The sequence below is a fragment of the Colobus angolensis genome, unplaced genomic scaffold (assembly GCF_000951035.1).
Source record: "Colobus angolensis palliatus isolate OR3802 unplaced genomic scaffold, Cang.pa_1.0 Scaffold18, whole genome shotgun sequence".
Taxonomy (NCBI): Eukaryota; Metazoa; Chordata; class Mammalia; order Primates; family Cercopithecidae; genus Colobus; species Colobus angolensis.
In genome coordinates, this window is record NW_012114932.1 from 5,231,878 (window position 1) to 5,250,789 (window position 18,912).

At 49.4% G+C, this 18,912-nt stretch overlaps 1 protein-coding gene across 4 annotated transcripts in view; it reads left to right on the forward strand.

Annotated features, from left to right (window-relative positions):
- Positions 1 to 18,912, forward strand: part of KIF9 (kinesin family member 9) — a 51,729-nt gene that overhangs the window by 27,957 nt on the left and 4,860 nt on the right. For 2 of the 4 annotated variants that reach the window (XM_011939213.1, XM_011939212.1), the window contains exons 11-20: positions 4,574 to 4,642; positions 5,173 to 5,277; positions 6,396 to 6,451; positions 7,136 to 7,226; positions 7,721 to 7,854; positions 9,723 to 9,917; positions 11,736 to 11,950; positions 16,252 to 16,428; positions 16,722 to 16,837; positions 17,248 to 17,352. In XM_011939213.1, coding sequence (XP_011794603.1) covers positions 4,574 to 4,642; positions 5,173 to 5,277; positions 6,396 to 6,451; positions 7,136 to 7,226; positions 7,721 to 7,854; positions 9,723 to 9,917; positions 11,736 to 11,950; positions 16,252 to 16,428; positions 16,722 to 16,837; positions 17,248 to 17,352 — 1,263 coding nt within the window. Of the gene's footprint in view, positions 1 to 4,573; positions 4,643 to 5,172; positions 5,278 to 6,395; positions 6,452 to 7,135; positions 7,227 to 7,720; positions 7,855 to 9,722; positions 9,918 to 11,735; positions 11,951 to 12,835; positions 13,177 to 16,251; positions 16,429 to 16,721; positions 16,838 to 17,247; positions 17,353 to 18,912 lie in introns of those variants that run through there. The other 2 variants (XM_011939214.1, XM_011939215.1) reach the window with 2 other exon arrangements.

An 18,912-nucleotide genomic window follows, 5' to 3' on the forward strand; every position in this document is an offset into this window, starting at 1 on the left:
GGGGTCTCCCTATGTTGCCCAGGATGGTCTTGAGCTTCTGGGCTCAGGGGATCCTCTTAACCTCCCAAAGTGCTGGGATTACAGGTGTGAGCCACTGTGTCTGGTGAAGTTGGAGAATCATGCTTTTTCACGTCATTTCTGTTCTAAGATCTGCACTGTTGACCCTGGACAACTGAGTGAGTCTCTGTGCCATCCAGTGTGAATGTGGGTATAATCTTCCTGATAAGCATTCTTCTTTACAAACATGAGTTCTTGACAGAGATGTGGAAACATTATTTTGGTTACTGCCTTTCCTAGACCGTAGCCAGTATTCTCAGGTCATTTTCAGCACTGTCTTCTGTATTGACGCCTGTTTTCAAGAGGGTGGAATCGCTTCTTCAGAATTTCTTAGGTTGATGGGGCTGGCTATAAGGCAGAAGACTGGGTTCCTAATCCACCTCCGCCACAAGCTCTCTGGCGAGTTGCTCAGACCCTCTCAACCTCGGGGTCGTCCTCTATGAACAAGAAACTTGGCCTGATAACCTCCAGTGACCCTCCCACTCTGCCAGTCAGTCATTCTCTGAAGTGATGTAAAGGGCTGTGAGCCTCAGGCCTAAACAGCCAGGAGAGAGAAATTTAGTATACCCCACTCCGCCAAGAGAAGATACACCAGCAAGCTGCAGCGGGATGAAAATTGGAAAGCAGCCTGACCTGAGAGCTGCCCCACAGCCTGATGTGCAGCTTCAGCAGAATTCTCTGAATTATCCTCATTACATTTATAATGAAAATGCCTATTAGGAAACTTACATGAGTCTGTGCTGTTTCCAAGGCATTTTTTTTTTTCTATCTAAAGAAGCCCTGTTTGTTGTTGTTGTTGTTGTTTCTGAGATAGGGTCTCACTCTGTTGCCCAGGCTGGAGTGCAGTGGCGTGATCTCAGCTCACTGCAACCTCTGCCCCCCAGGTTCAAGCAATTCTCCTGCCTCAGTCTTCTGAGTAGCTGGGGTTACAGTCATGTGCCACCGCGCCCAGCTATTTTTTATTTTTAGTAGAGACGGGGTTTCGCCATGTTGGCCAGGCTGGTCTTGAACTCCTGACCTCAAGTGATCTGCCCGCCTTGGCCTCCTAAAGTGCTGGGATTACAGGCATGTGCCACTGTATCCGGCCTCCTATATCGCCTTCTGATTGGCCCAGACATGTAAGTTTGGCTCTGCTGTGCCTCACTGAACAGAGTCATCAAGCTGGAGGCCCCTGATGGCTCAGTCAAACTTTCTGTAGCTGGGCCATGATATATTTTCTAGAGCTGGGAGAAAGAGGGCATGTGGACAGGTGAGACTGGCCACCAGGCCTCTCCCATTGATCCACAGGAAGTCCACACCTGAAGGAGACCTTTGTGGGGCTTCCCAGAGGGGCAGATCCAGCATCTGGACACTGGTCACATGCCTTGGGTCCCAGGCTTTGTACCTGAATTGCCACAGAGCCATCAGGATGCCAGGGGTTCTGTTGACCCTTGCTATGTGAGGGCAGTTGGGCCTCAGTGCCCAGGTGACCTGGTTGGATGAGGGCTAGAGTACAGCAGGCCTTTGGTCTGGGAGAGGGCCAGTGGGGCGGTGGACTGGTCACAGTTTTGGTTACCAGTCCCGGGATCCAGGGGTCAGGAGCTCCCTCCAGTGGCCCTTTTATGACAACTAAAGGAAGTTCTACTGTTCACAGCAAGGGTTCTCAGCTTGCAGTTCCTTGTGCCTCTTTTAGGGAAGACACTCAGCTGGTAAATATCAAATATAAAATGACTTAGTGATTCTTCTCCTCGAAATATATCATTTATTTTCTTACCTAAAATCTATGGAGTGCTTACTATGTGCCAGGTGCTTTTTAAAGCACTTGGGATACCTGACTGCGTGAACAGAAACACAAATCTCTGAGCCTGCAGTCTGATGGGAGTAGGGGAGATGCATAATAATAATCACAATAAATAGGTAGGTTCTCAGGCTTCGCTGTTTAATACAGTAACTGCTACTCAAATGTGGCTGTTTAAATTAATTAAAATTAGAATTACTTCTTCAGGCACCCTAGCCACATTTCAAGTGTTCAGTAGCTGTATGTGTCTCATCATTACCATACTGGGCAGCACAAATATGGAACATTTTAATCATTGCAGAAAGTTCTGTTGGACAACACTAATCTAGAGTATGTTAAAAGGCAAAATGTGCTATGAAAAAAAATAGAGATTTTTAAAGCATGTTGCGGGGATGGAGAAGGAATTACAATTATTTATTTATTTATTTATTTTGGGACAGAGACTCGCTCTATCGCTCAGGCTGGAGTGCAATGGCATGGTCTCAGCTCACTGCAACCTCCATCTCCCTGCAACCTCCACCTCCCGGGTTCAAGCAATTCTCCTGCCTTAGCCTCTCCAGTAGTTGGGATTACAGGCACACACCACCATACTCGGCCAATTTTTGTAATTTTTGTAGAGACGAGATTTCATAAGGATGGTCTCGAACTCCTGACTTCAGATGATCCACCTGCCTCGGCCTCCCTAAGTACTGGGATTACAGGGCTGAGCCACCGCACCTGGCTGGAATTACAATTTTATTTTATTTTATTTTATTTATTTTTATTTTTTTTGAGACGGAGTCTTGCTCTGTCGCCCAGGCTGGAGTGCAGTGGCCAGATCTCAGCTCACTGCAAGCTCCACCTCCCGGGTTTACGCCATTCTCCTGCCTCAGCCTCCGGAGTAGCTGGGACTACAGGCGCCCGCCACCTTGCCCGGCTAGTTTTTTGTATTTTTAGTAGAGATGGGGTTTCACCGTGTTAGCCAGGATGGTCTCGATCTCCTGACCTCGTGATCCGCCCGTCTCGGCCTCCCAAAGTGCTGGGATTACAGGCTTGAGCCACCGCGCCCGGCTACAATTTTAAAGAGTAATTGTGGTGTACCTAATTTAGAAGATTTTGAAAAAAGATTTTCAGGAGGTAAGTGAATGAGTCTTGGAAGTACCTAGGAGAAGAAAATTCCAGGGCAGTGGACAGGCAATGCAGAGGCAGAAGCATACCAATTTGTGGAAGTGGTTGGAGTGCACCAGGGAAGAGAAGCAGAAAAGAGGTAATGGGGGCAGATCTCAAAAGCCTCATAGATTGCTGTGTTTTTCTGCAGAAATCTCTAAGGACATAAATATGAGTACAAAAATGTTCTTGCAGCATTGTTTGTAAGCAGCAAAAAATTAGAGGTGAGGCCAGTCACAGTGACTCACACTTGTAATCCCTGCACTTTGGGAGGCTGAGGAGGGCAGATCACCTGATGTCAAGAGTTGGAGACTAGCCTGGCCAACATGGCAAAACCCTGTCTCTACTAAAAATACAAAAATTAGCCAGGCGTAGTGGTGCATGTCTATAATCCCAGCTACTCGGGAGGCTGAGGCAGGAGAATCACATGAACCCGAGAGGCAGAGGTTGCAGTGAGCCGAGATCACGCCACTGTACTCCAGCCTGGGCAACAGAGCGAGACCCCATCTTAAAAAAAAATAAAAATAAAAAATAAGAGGTGACATACATGATTATCATTGGGGAGTGGTGATATGTTCATGCAGTGGTTGGTGAGGATGAGGGTAAAAGGATGAGGGTTATAACCATGCATAGAAAGCATCCTGGAGGCCAGGCATGATGGCTCACACCTGTAATCCCAGCCTTTGGGAGTCCAAGGCGAGAGGATTGCCTGAGCCCACGAGTTTGATACCAGCATGAGCAACATAGTGGGACCCCTGTCTCTACAAAAATTAGCTGGGTATAGCAGTGTGTACCTATAGCATGACCTACTCAGGTGGCTGAGGTGAGAGGATTGCTTGAGCCCAGGAGGTTGAGGCTGCAGTGACCCATGATGGTGACACTGCACTCCAGCCTGGAGGACAGAGCAAGAGCCTGTCTCTAAAAAGAAAGCATTCTGGTGCTGAGTACGGTGGCTCATGCCTGTAATCCCAGCACTGTGGGAGGCTGAGGTGGGCGGATCACCTGAGGTCCGGAGTTTGAGACCACCCTGGCCAACATGGTGAAACCATGTCTCTACTAAAATTATAAAAATTAGCTGGGTGTGGTGGTGGGCAACTGTAATCCTAGCTACTCAGTAGGCTGAGCCAAGAGAATCACTTGAACCCAGGAGGCAGAAGTTGCAGTGAGCTGAGACCATACCATTGCACTCCAACCTGGGCGACAAGAGCAAAACTCTGTCTCAAAAAAAGAGAAAGCATTCTGGAGTCTGTAGGCTGCACCAAAAGGGCCATTATCCTGGTAGACTGGAAGAAGCTTGGGGCCCCTGGGAGTTGGGGTTTGAGGTGGCCCTGTAGCTTGTGCTGTCTCTTTTGCTGCCAGTGGCAAAGGCCGGGGTACTATTCAGGTCCTCACAGACCCTAAACTCACCCCTGTTGGGGAAGAGTCACCAGTGGGGAGGTAATCGCCAGAAGCTGAAAGCATACCCTGTGGATCCAGGAATGGCCGGGATGTCTGGGCACAGAATGAAGAATTGTGCTCTTGCTGTGGAAGAGACAGGGTAGCTTCTCTGATTACCCTTCCTGTCGGCCCCCACCCTACCATGTTTCCCGGCAGAGAATGGTCAAGAACCTGGAGAAGGAACTAGCACTGCTCAAGCAGGAGCTGGCCATCCATGACAGCCTGGTAAGAGGCTAGAGGCAAGGAAGGAGGGCAGAGGTGCTGGGGTAAGGGGCAACTGGGGCTAGGGGCAGACAGCATAATGGGTCAAGGCCAGTGGTAGGTGGGGTCACGGGGCAGGCTGAGTGGCAGGAAAGGGGCAGCAGCAAGGAGCCATGAGGACAGGGGGTGGAGGCAGAGTCCTCCAGCGGTCCTGAGGGGCCTCAAGGCAGAGGCAGCGCGTACCTCCCGTCCTCGCGGTTCTCATGCTGCAGAGTCTGCTGGGACTCAGGCAGCAGAGCCTCTGTCTGGAGTAGCAGACCCCATGTCTAAGGGCCTTTCCTTTCCTCTCCGACCCCATTACCCATCCCTGACCCCAGCAGCTGGCCTGTGTGTTAGGCCCTCTGGCAGGACCCGATGATGAAGGGAATGAGCCAGCTTGGTCAGCCAGGGCCTGTGCCCAGCCTCCCTACTTTGCCTGTCAGAATGGCCCCTGCCACTCCCACATGGGCCCGGGTTCTTGTTGCTTATCCACATGTTCTTCATCCTCCTTCAAGACCAACCGCACCTTTGTGACCTATGAACCCATGGATGAAATCCAGATTGCTGAGATCAACTCCCAGGTGCGGAGGTACCTAGAGGGGACGCTGGACGAGATCGATGTAAGAAATCCCTCTGTGACCACTGTGCTGAGCCAGCCTGGACCTCCCTATCCTGGGCACACCCCAATGCATGCTCTGCTAGCCTCAGAACCTCACATGAATGGGTGCAGTGGGTGGAGGGTGGTGCTGGACTCTTGATGTCAGGGACCCTTCAGTTCATCTCAGGGGCACAAGCACAGGCCCTAGAGCCAGGCTTTCTGGGATTGAATCCTAGCTCAGCTGCCTCTTTGCTAAGTGACCTTTGCAAAATACTCAACCTCATGTACTTCAGTGGCCTTACCTGCCTAGTGGGGAGGGAAACGGAGTGGTGATGAACTGAACTGCTGCACCTGGGTGGCTTGACTGTGTCTGCAGAATGAAGCTGATAAAGGACAGTGGTCATGCTGGTTGTCTACAAGGTAGACCCCAGGGCCCATGTTGGAGTGGGCCAAGGAGGGGGAAACTGCCCCACAAGGAAGGGTCCTCAGGGGGAAGAGGCTGCATCCTGTTTTCACAGTGCAGTCCATCGAACCCCTCTTCTTGAAGACATGAGCAGACCCCCCTGGCTGTTACTATGGGCAGCTCCAAGAAGCAGGCCTGGGGCAACTAAGGGATGGACTCTTCTGGCCTTCACAGGAGGGGCAGTCCCAAATTAACCCTTGGTCAAGGGGAATGCTGTGGGCTTTAGGCCCGGGGGGAGGCCAGTAACCTTCCTCCGGCCTCATGTGTGTGTGTCTGTGCCCATAAAGACAGGTCCATAAATGGGCTCCATCTGAAGACAGCAGGCAGAGCCTTTTGGAAGTAAGAGAAAGCTGAGGAAATACGTTTTATTTATAAAAAACTTTAGAAGGTATTTTCAAGGTATAGAATCATTTCATTTTATAGAGGTCTCTACTTAGAAAAGGTGGTTTTTATAGCCTCAGCAAATACTTAGTTTTAAAATTATTAATCAGGTGTTTCTATGCTCTGGAGGAGGGCTTGGCTGCCACTTTGCTGAGAGGCTGTGTGCAAATGTCCTCTTCTCAAGACAGATGGTCCAGGGGTCAGCCAAGTGGTCTTGATTTCTCTACTAACATAGATGCAACCTGTTCCCTCTAGATGCACTTGGTCTAACCTCTGCCTTGCTCTCTTCCCTCCAGATAATCAACCTTAGACAGATCAAGGAGGTGTTCAACCAGTTCCGGGTGGTTCTGAGGTGAGAGACCCCCACCCCTGCCTCACTCCTACATCAGGCTGCCATTTTCATCTCCTGCGATCTGGGCACTTGCCTCCAAGAGCATCCTCTTCATGCTTGTGGATGAAGAGCCAAATTAGAGTCCTTGGGGGCATGCCTGGGTCCCTGGTGGATATTCAGTGAGTTCATTAATTGGACAGGAGGTGTTTATGGAGTGCCAGCTCTGAGTGTGCCCAGAGCAGGGCGTTGTGAATATTCACCTTGTGAATATTGCCGCACACCCCCACCTCAGGAGGCGTTTGTGGTTTACTTGGGTGCAAACATACCCATAGTCTAAGCAGCTTATGCTAGGTGGTGTCACTAAAGCTGGTCACATGATTCCAAGGGGCCTATTAGAGACAGAACCTAAGACAGAACCCCACATGGTCCCATGTGAAGCTTACAGTCCTTATCAAGTATCATCTTAGAGCAGATACACATGGCATAAGGTGGCCCCTGCAGGTTTGGGGGTTGGACAGTGGGTGTATGCAATGGGGCAGGGGAAAGTGAGTCCTTTGTCCTTTTGTCTGGTCTGGTTCATGATGAAGGTGTGGCCCCATACAAGGGACCTTGCCCATATGACTTTTAACCCCAGTACTTGGTTCTTACCCCACTGGATTCAGCATGGCCCCAGGTACAAGCTGTTCTCTCGTGCTGTCTCCCAAGCCAACAGGAACAGGAAGTGGAGTCCACTTTGCGCAGGAAGTACACCCTCATTGACAGGAATGACTTTGCAGCCATTTCTGCCATCCAGAAGGTAAGCATAGTTGCCACTTGCCAACAGCACTCACCTCAGATTTCCCATCCTCAGACCTTTGCAGAGCCAGCAAGTAGTATGCATTAAACCAGAGCTAGGATTGCAACAGATAAAGGTAACACCAGAATGAACACAGGCAACCTGTATAAGAGTAAACCACTTTTGAATTAAAAATAATTTTCATAAGGTAGAAACATGGATAATAATATTAAAGACAAATTCCTGGAATTAGGTTGGAAATAAGTTTTTAAATCTCCAGAGTATGGAATAAGGTGCCATACTGGTGAGGGGGTGCATGTGGAAAGTGAACATTTGGCAGAGTGATCAGGGACCGCTCTACTGGGGACAGCCTAAGGCTGGCATCAGCAGCTGCCAAACCTTGGTGTGTATGGTGAACATGTCCACCCTGAGCCTTGGGCCATATACATGTGGGTCCCCAAGGGGCCCAAGCCCTTAATCTAACTCACAGACCTTTGGCTGGCCTCTCTATGTAGGCGGGGCTTGTGGATGTTGATGGCCACCTAGTGGGTGAGCCTGAAAGACAAAACTTTGGACTCGGAGTCGCCCCTTTGTCTACCAAACCTGGGAAGAAAGCCAAGTCCAAGAAGACATTCAAAGAGCCCCTTAGGTGAGTGACCTTGCCGCTCTGCCTCGTCAGCAGCTGGCCCTCCTCGGCGGGTGAATGGGAGGATGTGCACTGTTCCCACCTTCCCCCAGTGTCTCAGCTACTGGGTTGGCACAGTGGACATCACTGCTGCCAATACTAGCAAGTCTGTGGGGTCCGGGCTGGGGTTGGTTTGGAACCCTACAAGAATCACCTCTCATCTTCACAGCAACCTGGTGAGGTGGGAGTTAATGTCTTCATTATACTGATAAAGAAACAGAGGCTTAGAGAGGGGAAGCCACTCCCCAAGGCTACACCACCAATGACTTAGTGAAATGGCAGCGAGAAGCTGGACCAGCTCCCCAGAGCCCATGCCCTCTGGTACTTTATGTTGTACTCCCTCCCCTCACTTCACTAGGGTCTTCCTGCCGACTGGCACTCAGGTCACCTAAAACTCCAGTTCACCTTTCAGGCAAGATTCGTTTGTATGTGCAAGATGGGAAGAGCATTTAGGTTCACTTAGTGAGCCCACTCTCCTGGGGTGCTGTGTAGTGGTGGGTAAGAGCACAGGCTCTGGAGCTGACGCCCGGGCTCCCCTCCCTGCTCTGCACTTCTCACACCCAAGGGGTCACCCCGTGTGAGACGTGAGAACCATTCTGTGCCTGTTTCTGCATCTCCAAAATGGGAAAAATAATTATAGCATCCAAGTCATTGAGGTTGTTGTGAGGATAAGTGAGTGAGTGCAGGCCACGGGCCAGAGCTGATTGTAGAAAACTGTTACACGCAGGACAGGAGTCAGGCAGCAGAGGATGCCAGTGTCCCTGGCCTCCTCCTGCCTCTTCTTGAGTGTAGTCATACCCCAGCCCTCTCTGTTCTGCTTCCGGATAACCAGTGCAGTAGTTGATGGGTTGAGGCTCAGTCCCCTGAGCCACACTTGTTGCAAGGAGGATGAAAGAGGAAGAAACAGATTTTCTATCCTCAGACCTTTGGGAAGAGCCATGGGCATCCTCCTGCCAGTTCGGTCCTCAGATCTGCCTCTTCTTGGAGAAAGGCACCAAGCACTGTTGCTTCGGCAGGGAGGACAGCTACTTTTCTGGGAGCTGGTGTGGAGAACAGGGTGTGAACCAGTAAGAACAGCAGGGCAGGCCGGGCGCGGTGGCTCACGCCTGTAATCCTGGCACTCTGGGAGGCCGAGATGGGCGGATCACGAGGTCAGGAGATCGAGACCATCCTGGCTAACATGGAGAAACCCGATCTCTACTAAAAATACAAAAAAATTAGCCGGGCGAAGTGGCGGGCCCCTGTAGTCCCAGCTACTCAGGAGGCTGAGGCAGGAGAATGGTGTGAACCTGGGAGGTGGAGCTTGCAGTGAGCCGAGATTATGCCACTGCACTCCAGCCTGGGCAACAGAGGTAGACTCTGTCTCAAAAAAAAAAAAAAAAGAAAAGAACAGCAGGGCAGAGCCATCCTGCTTTACCATTGGTCCACAGACAGACCTTCCCTGTATGGGGCTCTGCCAGTCCTTCCCAGGGCAGCCTGTATGACTCAGACCTCAGCAGCCATGGTGGTTCCTGAGAACCTGTGGCCCATCCCACAGGTCCATATACTTTCAATCCATGGAGATTGTACCCATTTTTCCCAAGTGTCTCCTGCCAAGACCACTGCGGGCTGTTTGTTCTGATAAAAGGGAGAAAAATGCCCTCTTCTTCCTCCACATCTGCCTGGCTTAGCATCACATTATTTGCCGTTTTACCTAGGAATACGAACAAGGTGGGGAGCTGAGTGAGGTGGGGCTCCCAGTGTAGTGAGTGCTGAGAAAGGTCACTTATCCTGACATCTGAGATACCTCACTGCCCATGACTGAACCCTGGGGCTTCCATGCCTTCTTCCAGCTCCTTGGCAAGAAAGGAAGGTGCCAGCAGCCCTGTGAATGGGAAGGACTTGGATTACGTTTCCACCTCCAAGACCCAGCTGGTCCCATCCTCCAAAGATGGGGATGTCAAAGACATGCTTTCGCGGGACCGGGAAACTTCCAGCATTGAGCCCCTTCCCTCAGACTCCCCGAAGGAGGAATTACGCCCAATTAGGTAATCAGCTAATGTTAGCTTCTGCACCAGATCAAACAAAACCATATGTGATCCTCAACATGTAAAGAGTACCTGCAGATAAAAGAGAAATAAAATAAGGAATAATAGGCAAAGACTAGGAGCACAGTCCCCAAGGAAGAAACATGACTATGCACCTGCAAAATGATCCAACCTCAGGAGTCATCCAGGATGTACAATTAAACATAGAATCATTTTAGACCCTCCAAATGGCAATTATTTAAATAATTAAAGTTATGTATCTTTTGTACAATTACTGCATTCAAAAGATTAAAAATTTTTAAGATATTAAAGGATATAACCTCTTCCCTTTCCTCGAATCACTCAGCCTCTCTCCCTGATGAGTTTTTAAGGATCTATCCTAAGGAAATAGAAGTGAAACAAGATTTATGCAAAAGATATGTATTTCATCATTTATTTAAAAAGCAATATATATATATTTTTGAAACACCTTCAGTAGCCAACACTAGGGAAAGGGCACTAAGTGAATTGTTCTCTGCCATTGTGTTGTCCATGAAGAATTTCAGCCTATGAACATTTCTAAACATTCAGAGAAGTTGAAATAATTGTACAGCGAACACCTGTACACCAAGCATCCTCCCAATTCTACAATTTACATGTTACTATTCTTGTTTCATTCTGCCTCTATCCTTCTATTCCTCCATGTTATTTTTTTGATGCATTTCAAAGTTGCCCACGTCAATCCACTTCCCCTTGCCCCAACACTTCATCTTACACTCATTAACTAGAGTTCTCAAAGGGTTTTTAATAACATGAAATGCTTTTTTGAAAAAAGTAAGATGTAAAATTAAACATACTGCATGGCCTTAGCCATTCAAAAATATATCAAAGAGGGCAGGCATGGTGGCTCATGCTTGTAATCCCAGCACATCAGTTGGCCAAGGTGAAAGGATTGCTTAAACCCAGGAGTTGGAGAGCCTGGGCAACATAGTGGGAGTCTGTCTCTATAAAAAATTAAAAGGTAGCTGAGCATGGGAGCACATGCCTGTAATCCGAGCTACTCAGGAGGCTGAGGCACGAGAATTGATTGAGCCCAGGAGCTCGAGGCTGCAGTGAGCTATGATCGAGCTATTGAACTCCAGCCTTGGCAACAGAGCAAGATGCTGTCTCAAAAAAAAAAAACCAAAAAGAAAACATATATATATATATATATAAAAGAAATCCAGGGCCAGGCGTGGTGGCTCATGCCTGTAATCCTAGAACTTTGGGAGGCCGAGGCCGAGGCGGGTGGATCACCTGAGGTCGGGAGTTCGAGACCAGCCTGACCAACATGGAGAAACCCAGTCTCTACTAAAATTTAAAAAATTAGCCGGGTGTGGTGGCTCATGCCTGTAATCCCAGCTACTCGGGAGGCTGAGGCAGGAGAACCGCTTGAACCCAGGAGGCGGAGGTTGCAGTGAGCCGAGATCGCGCCATTGCCCTCCAGCCTGGGCAACAAGAGCAAAACTCTGTCTCAAAAAAAAAAAAAGAAGGAAAGAAATCCAGAAGGAGACACACCACCATACGCCATTGTTCTTTTCTTTTCTTATTGTTGTTTGTTTCTTATACTTTTCCTTGCTTTCCTCCCTTTCTGCCATGGGCATGTGACCTTGTACATGTGCTGAGTAAAACAAAGAAGAGGGAATGATTCACACACAGTTTAGCTCCTGTCTGGGGTAGGTGGTGCCCAGCACTTCTACCTCCTGCCCACAGAAGCCCCAGGGAAGAAAGATGAAGTGCCTGGTGGCTCCAAGGCAGCCACCTCATTTATCCTCTTTGGTCTCACCTTTGCATCTCAAGGCCCGACACCCCACCCTCCAAACCAGTGGCCTTTGAGGAGTTTAAGAACGAGCGAGGTAGTGAGATCAACCGAATTTTCAAAGAAAACAAATCCATCTTGAATGAACGGAGGAAAAGGGCCAGCGAGACCACGCAGCGCATCAATGCCATCAAGCGGGAGATTGATGTGACCAAGGAGGCCCTGGATTTCCAGAAGTCACTGCGGGAGAAGCAAGGTAAATGTGATGGAAAGATGGCTAGGGAGCTTTGGGGTCTCAGAGTCATGCTGGTCGAAGCAGAACAGCCCTTGGCACTAGAGGACTGAGATGAGAGGGGCCAGTGGGGGTGCTGGGGTGTGGCTTTCACCCATAGGTCAGATCACTTAGCTCTGGTCAGCCCCTGAGAGCCTCAGAGTCCTCCCCTGTCAGCCAGCCTCTGCCTGTGGGTCCCTCATTGTTGCATTATCTCAGACCTAGGTGCTGGGCCTTCCACCCCATATGTGCTACTGTCCATGGTGAAACAGGCCTTTTGTCCTGCAGAGGTATCACTGGACGATGGGTAGCTGGTGACTTCTACAAGGTCCGTGGGTCTCTGTGTGGTTTCCTCACTGCTCCAGGTGGTCAGATTGAGGTAGGGCTGCTGGTGGGGACTATGGAAAACCAAGTAAGGGAACAAGAATATGGATGCTAGAGAGCCAAGGGACTCACTTTCAGTAAGGCCATTCCCTGTGTTGAATCCATGACACCGGTGCTGGTCTGTCAAAGTCTTGTCTCCTAGGGCAGGTGGCAGAGGGTGCTCCAGGCTCAAAGAGCAAAGGACCCCAATGTGGGGAGGGTGCTCACCTGGTTACCCTGACCCAGTGTCCTTGTCCTGGTGGTGTGCACCGCCCACACCTGCACTGAGGGCCAAGGCCCATCAAGCTTGCGTGTTCAGATGACTTATCTGGGAGGGCTGGTCAAGTGCAGATTCCCAGCCCCTCAGCAAGTGGTTCTGACTGAGGAGAGATGGAGCAGGGCCCAGGACCTGCATTTTAATGAGTGACAATTCCAACTCTGGGACAGGTGGTTCAGAGGCCACACTGTTCTTCACACTCGTGGCTCAGTCTTATTGTCTTCTTCCAGACAGGAAACACCACAGGTTACTGGGCTTTCCCTTACTAAATCACAACCCTGTTCCAGGCCAGCTTTCATAAGTGATCTCCAGATGTCACTTGGTTTATTCCTGCAAGTCAGATGCATCATCTCACAGAAGGTGCATTTTACTCATTCATTTCTCAGAGGAGCAGGGTATGGTGGCGCACACCTGTAATCCCAGCATCTTGGGAGGCTGAGGCATGAAAATTGCTCGAACCCAGGAGGCAGAGGTTGCAGTGAGGCAAGATTGCACCACTGCACTCCAGTCTGGGTGACAGACCAAGACTGTCCCGGAAAAAAAAAAATTAAACAATTATTTCTCAGAGGGCAACTTTATGTTCTAATTCTTGGGGCCATTCTTATACCTCACAGACCAATTATGACATGCTATCCATAAGGGCAAAGCCCTCCACGGGTCTGGGAAGCTGGAGGCCAGTGATGGTGGCTATAGACATACCCCTATCCAGAACCACAGGGAGAGGACGTGGTGAAGATTTTATGGGACAAACAAGCACTTCTTTGTCCTCTCTGCTCACACTTTCTTTGAACATACAGCCCCTTATTACATATTTAAGATAAAATATATGCATGCTATGCTGGCATATCATGTACTCCTAAATACACCTGAAAGTGGACAGTTTCAAAGGATGAGATGAGGAAGACAGTAAAATTATTTTTTTATCTTTTTTGAGACAGAGTTTCATTCTTGTTGTCGAGGCTGGAGTGCAATGGCACGATCGTGGCTCACTGCAACCTCTGCCTCCCGGGTTCAAGCAATTCTGCTGCCTCAGCCTCCCAAGTAGCTGTGATTACAGGCATGTGCCACCACGCCCAGCTAATTTTTATTTTTAGTGGAGACAGGGTTTCTTCATGTTGGTCAGGCTGGTCTTGAACTCCCGACCTCAGGTGATCTGCCCACTTCAGCCTCCCCAAAGTGCTGGGATTACAGGTGTGAGCCACTGCACCCGGCCAAAAAAATTTTTTTGTGTGTGTGTGACAGAGTCTCGCTCTGTCGCCCAGGCTGAAGTGCAGTGGTGTGATCTCGGCTCACTGCAAGCTCCACCTCCTGGATTCATGCCATTCTCCTGCCTCAGCCTCCTGAGTAACTGGGACTACAGGCACCTGTTACTCAGGTTAATTTTTTGTATTTTTAGTAGAGACGGGATTTCACCATGTTAGCCAGGATCGTCTCAATCTCCTGACCTCGTGATCCTCCCTTCTCAGCCTCCCAAAGTGGTGCGATTACAGGTGTGAGCCACAGCGCCTGACCCAACAAATTTTTAATATTTAAAATTTTATCTATCAGTATCAAAAAAACTCATTTTTGTGTTGTCCTCCAAAAGTAGTGTTTTTCCACTGATTATTAAAATATTAATAAAATACCTTTATTTTATTGAATTCACTTGAACAGATCAAGTAAAGTCATATCTCCTAGGCCAGGCAAGGTGGCTCACACCTGTAATCTCAGCACTTTGGGAGGCTGAGGTGTGTGGATTGCTTGAGCACAGAGTTTGAGACCAGCCTGGGCAACACAGTGAGACCCTGTCTCTACAAAAAAACATAAAAAATTAGCTGGGCGTGGTGGCACATGCCTATAGTCTCAGTTACTTGGGAGGCACGGTGAAAGGATCACCTGAGCCAAGAAGGTTGAGGTTGCAGTGAGCCATGATCGTGTCACTGAACTTTAGCTTTGGCGACAGAGTGAGGCCCTGTCAAATCAATCAATCAATCAATCTCTTAGATACCTTGTGATTGTTAGCCACTTGTTGACCCAGAAAGGTCAGCATATTTGGAACATTAGTCTTTTGTAAAAGAAAAATACAAAATTGCCAGTTGTGGTGGCATATGCTTGTAATTCCAGCTATTTGACAGGCTGAAGCAGGAGGATTACTTGAGGCCAGTAATTCAAGAAAAAGAAAAAGAAACAAAGAAAAGAAAAAAAGAAAAATGTAAAAATGTAAAATCATCTTTAATTCAACTCTTTTTTTTCCTGGAGATAATCAGACATTCTCTGAGTAGAACAAAAGATGTTCACAGTTACTCCCCATCTCAGCAGAGTACTGTAGAGACTCTACTCTGTAAAGGATTGTGGCTTATTCAAATAATCACATCAGAGACCTCCCACAGCCTAGAGACCACAGCAGATTGCTCCGCCCTGAAGGTGAGGCACTTGGTGAGAGTGACTCCCACTCCCCACTCCAGATCCCAGATCCCAAAGTCAAGACACTTGCTTTTCCATTAATGACTCCATTAGTGACTTTTAATGTGTCTCACTTTTTTCCCAATAAACATCAGTGGAAGTGCTAACATTTTCCTCTAGCATCTGGGGGCTGCCTCATGCACCCCAGGCACACACCTCAGGTCATGTGCAGAACACACTTGCCTTACACTTGGGGATGGGGATCCATGTGATGCCTTTGCTAAGCTTTCAGGTGCTGTGAGCAGTGGAGAGCAGGGTGAATGGCTTTGCACATCATATTGTTTTATGTTAACCCAACAACTGTCACTGAACTGACAGACCTTAAAAGATCCTTGCAAAGAGACGAATAGCACTAACCCTTGTCCCTGGAACCCTTTGACAGCTACTCAACACGATATAGATGTCTAATCATCTCTAACAAGAAGGTAGCTGGTGAGCTGCGCATGGTGGCTCACGCCTGTAATCCCACCACTTTGGGAGGCTGAGGTGGGCGGATCACCTGAGGTCAGGAATTCAAGACCAGCCTGGGCAACATGGTGAAACCCCTTCTCTGCTAAAACTACAAAACTTAGCTGGGCGTGGTGGCGCATGCCTGTAATCCCAGTTATTCAGGAGGCTGAGGGAGGAGAATCGCTTGAACCTGGGAGATGGAGGTTGCAGTGAGTTGAGATTGTGCCACTGCACTCTAGCCTGGGCAACAAGGCAAGATTCCATCTCAAAAAGGAAAAAAAAGAAAGTAGCTGGTGGATGTGGGAATCAGAAAGAGACAATTTGAACATCTGCTGTTAATAAGGAGCCTTGCCCAAGTGCCTTGTAGTACTAGCCAGTGATGGCAGTTTGTAGATGTAATTTACAAGAAAAATAGACATTTGTATACTAGGAGTGCTTACTAAATATCTTTGGCTAATAGAGTTTTAAATAAAATGAGCATGGAGCATGGGTCTTCTGCACCTTCCCCTGCCCTCTGCTCCTGTTTGTCCTAAAATGCCAGTGTGGCCCCACTGAGCTGAGCTCCACTCCCTGTGAGATTATGCCCTGGCAGCCTGGCCTTCTTGTGCTTTACCTATCTCCTTGCCATGGCCCAGCCCTGCCTGTGGTCTGCTGTCTTCATGATTTGCCAGCTCTGTGCCCGCCTTCTGGAATCCCTTCCTCCCCCAATTTCAGGTGGACACCTCATTTCCTGACTTCTTCCATCACCTTGCAGGCGAGTATGAAAACAAGGGGCTGATGATCATCGATGAGGAGGAATTCCTGCTGATCCTGAAGCTCAAAGACCTCAAGAAGCAGTACCGCAGCGAGTACCAGGACCTGCGTGACCTCAGGGCTGAGATCCAGTATTGCCAGCACCTAGTGGATCAGTGTCGCCACCGCCTGCTCATGGGTGCGACAGTTGGGAAGGTTGGCCGCCACCTGAGGTACAAGGAGGCTCAGGGAGAGGCCATAGCCTGAGTTCTGGAAGCACCCTCAGAGTTTCTCTCTGGCAGAGCCAGGGGCTGGGCAGAGGCTTCAGATGTGTGGTTCCCAGGACTGTGAGGGCCAGAGATGGAGATGGGGACAGGGTAAGACCCTGGAGCAGAAAGTAAACAGGTGGTGAGTCTGCAACAGATATAAGACAGATGAGAGCACACAGCCCTTACCAGCTTCCTCAGGTTCTGTCTCCTCACCTCCTTGTAGAATTTGACATCTGGTACAATGAGTCCTTTGTCATCCCTGAGGACATGCAGATGGCATTGAAGCCAGGTGGCAGCATCCGGCCAGGCATGGTCCCTGTGAACAGGATTGTGTCTCTGGTGAGCAGCACAAGGGCAGGAGTGTGGCAGTGGTTGAGCGTGGGGCAATGGGCAGTGCCCCTTGATCTCTGTTCTCGTCACAAACATGGCAGCGTGTGTGGTGCACCCAGCCTCTCCACAGCCAGCCCAGGCAGGTGGGCAGGTACAGGTCTCTCCTCGGTTACCAAGGGATGGGGGAAAATACCACTCTTGCTACTGCCACCTTTCTAAAGCAGTTCATCCTGCTCAGGCAGCAGTTACAGGTTGTCTGTGGGAACACTGACAGACATGGGGGCTGGAGGGCTGTGAGATGCCCTTTTGGTATGGGGGTGTATGGCACAAACCCAGCAAGGGACCGCCCTGATGCCCATCACAGGCTCTGCTAGGGTATATCCTGACAATACCATGCTAAAGAGACTGTCCTCCCCCAGGGAGAAGATGACCAGGACAAATTCAGCCAGCTGCAGCAGAGGGTGCTTCCTGAGGGCCCTGATTCCATCTCCTTCTACAATGCCAAAGTCAAGACAGAGCAGAAGGTAACTCAGAGGCCTATGTCTCCAGGAGGCTGGGGACCTCAGTGACCTCATGACTAGGAAACCCAGGATCATATTCCCTACTTTAGAGAGGTAAGGGAGGAATAATGCCATTCCAAGGAGATTAGTCACCCTCAGTCAGTGGGTGTCTTCTGCCAACTGGACTGCGATTGGGCTGGACCCTAGAGGAATCCCACCAACCATGGCCAGGCCAAGACATGGCTGGTCAGTACTGACTAGCCTATGTATGGTTCGCAGCACAAGGCCCAGGGATCCCCTGAGGCTTCCACCTGTCAGGGAGGACCAACAGAGATGGCAGGGGACAGAGGATCACATGCAGCTGAGGCATAGCTAGACATGGTGTTAGCTATAGATTGGGTGGGGTACTCTCCTCCTCGAGCAGGTTTGGCTGGTGCAGAGGGTCTCCACTCTACTAAGGCCTGGCCTAGACCTAGAACACAGAGGGCCCTGTGCACTGCATACTCCTGTTCGTGCAGAGGCAGTGCTTATACAGCAAGTGGCAGATGCACACAGGGCAGATGCCCAAGTGAGTTCATTCTTTCACAGATATTTTTGTAGTTATTTATTAATATACTCAATAGGTGATACATTCAGGTGTTTCAAACATTAAGAAAGCATGAAAGTACATGGCTGGGCACGGTGGCTCACGCCTGTAATCCAAGCACTTTGGGAGGCTGAGGTGGGTGGATCACTTGAGGTCAGGAGTTCAAGACCAGCCTGGGCAACATGATGAAACCCTGTCTCTACTAAAAATACAAAAAATTAGCCAGGCACATGTTTGTAATCCCAGCTACTCAGGAGGCTGAGGCAGGAGAATCGCTTGAACCTGGGAGGTAGAGGTTGTAGTGAGCTAAGATCATACCACTTTACTCCAGCCTGTGCAACAAAACGAAACTCTATATAAAAAAAGAAGAAGAAATGCTGGGCACAGTGGCTCTGGCTGGGCATGGTGGCTCAAGCCTATAATTCTAGCACTTTGGGCGGCTGAACCAGGTGTATTGCCTGAGCTCAGGAGTTCGAGACCAGCCTGGGCAACATAGTGAAACCCTGTCTCTACTAAAATACAAAAACTTAGCTGGGTGTGGCAGCGTGCTACTGTAGTCCCAGCCACTGGGGAGGCTGAGGCAGGACAACTGCTGGAACCTGGGAGGCAGAGGTCACAGTGAGCAGAGATTGCACCATTACACTCCAGCCTGGGTGACAGAGTGAGAGACTCCGTCTCCAAAAATAAAAAAGAAAGTACAAACACTGTCCCCGTCCATCAGCTCCCGGCAACCCCCTGTGATAGGGCACCCCTGTCACTTGTTTCAGATCCTGGCAACCCCTCTGACAGGGCACCCCATCACTTGTTTCTAGTGTTCCCCTCAGTTTTCTCCCTTCCTTCCTTCCTTCCTTCCATTCTCTCCCTCTCTCTTTCTTTTTTTTTTTTTGTTGAGGGGTACAGAATTTCACTCTTATTACCCAGGCTGGAGTGCAGTGGTGCAATCTTAGCTCACTGCAACCTCTGCCTCCCAGGTTCAAGTGATTCTCCTGCCTCAGCCT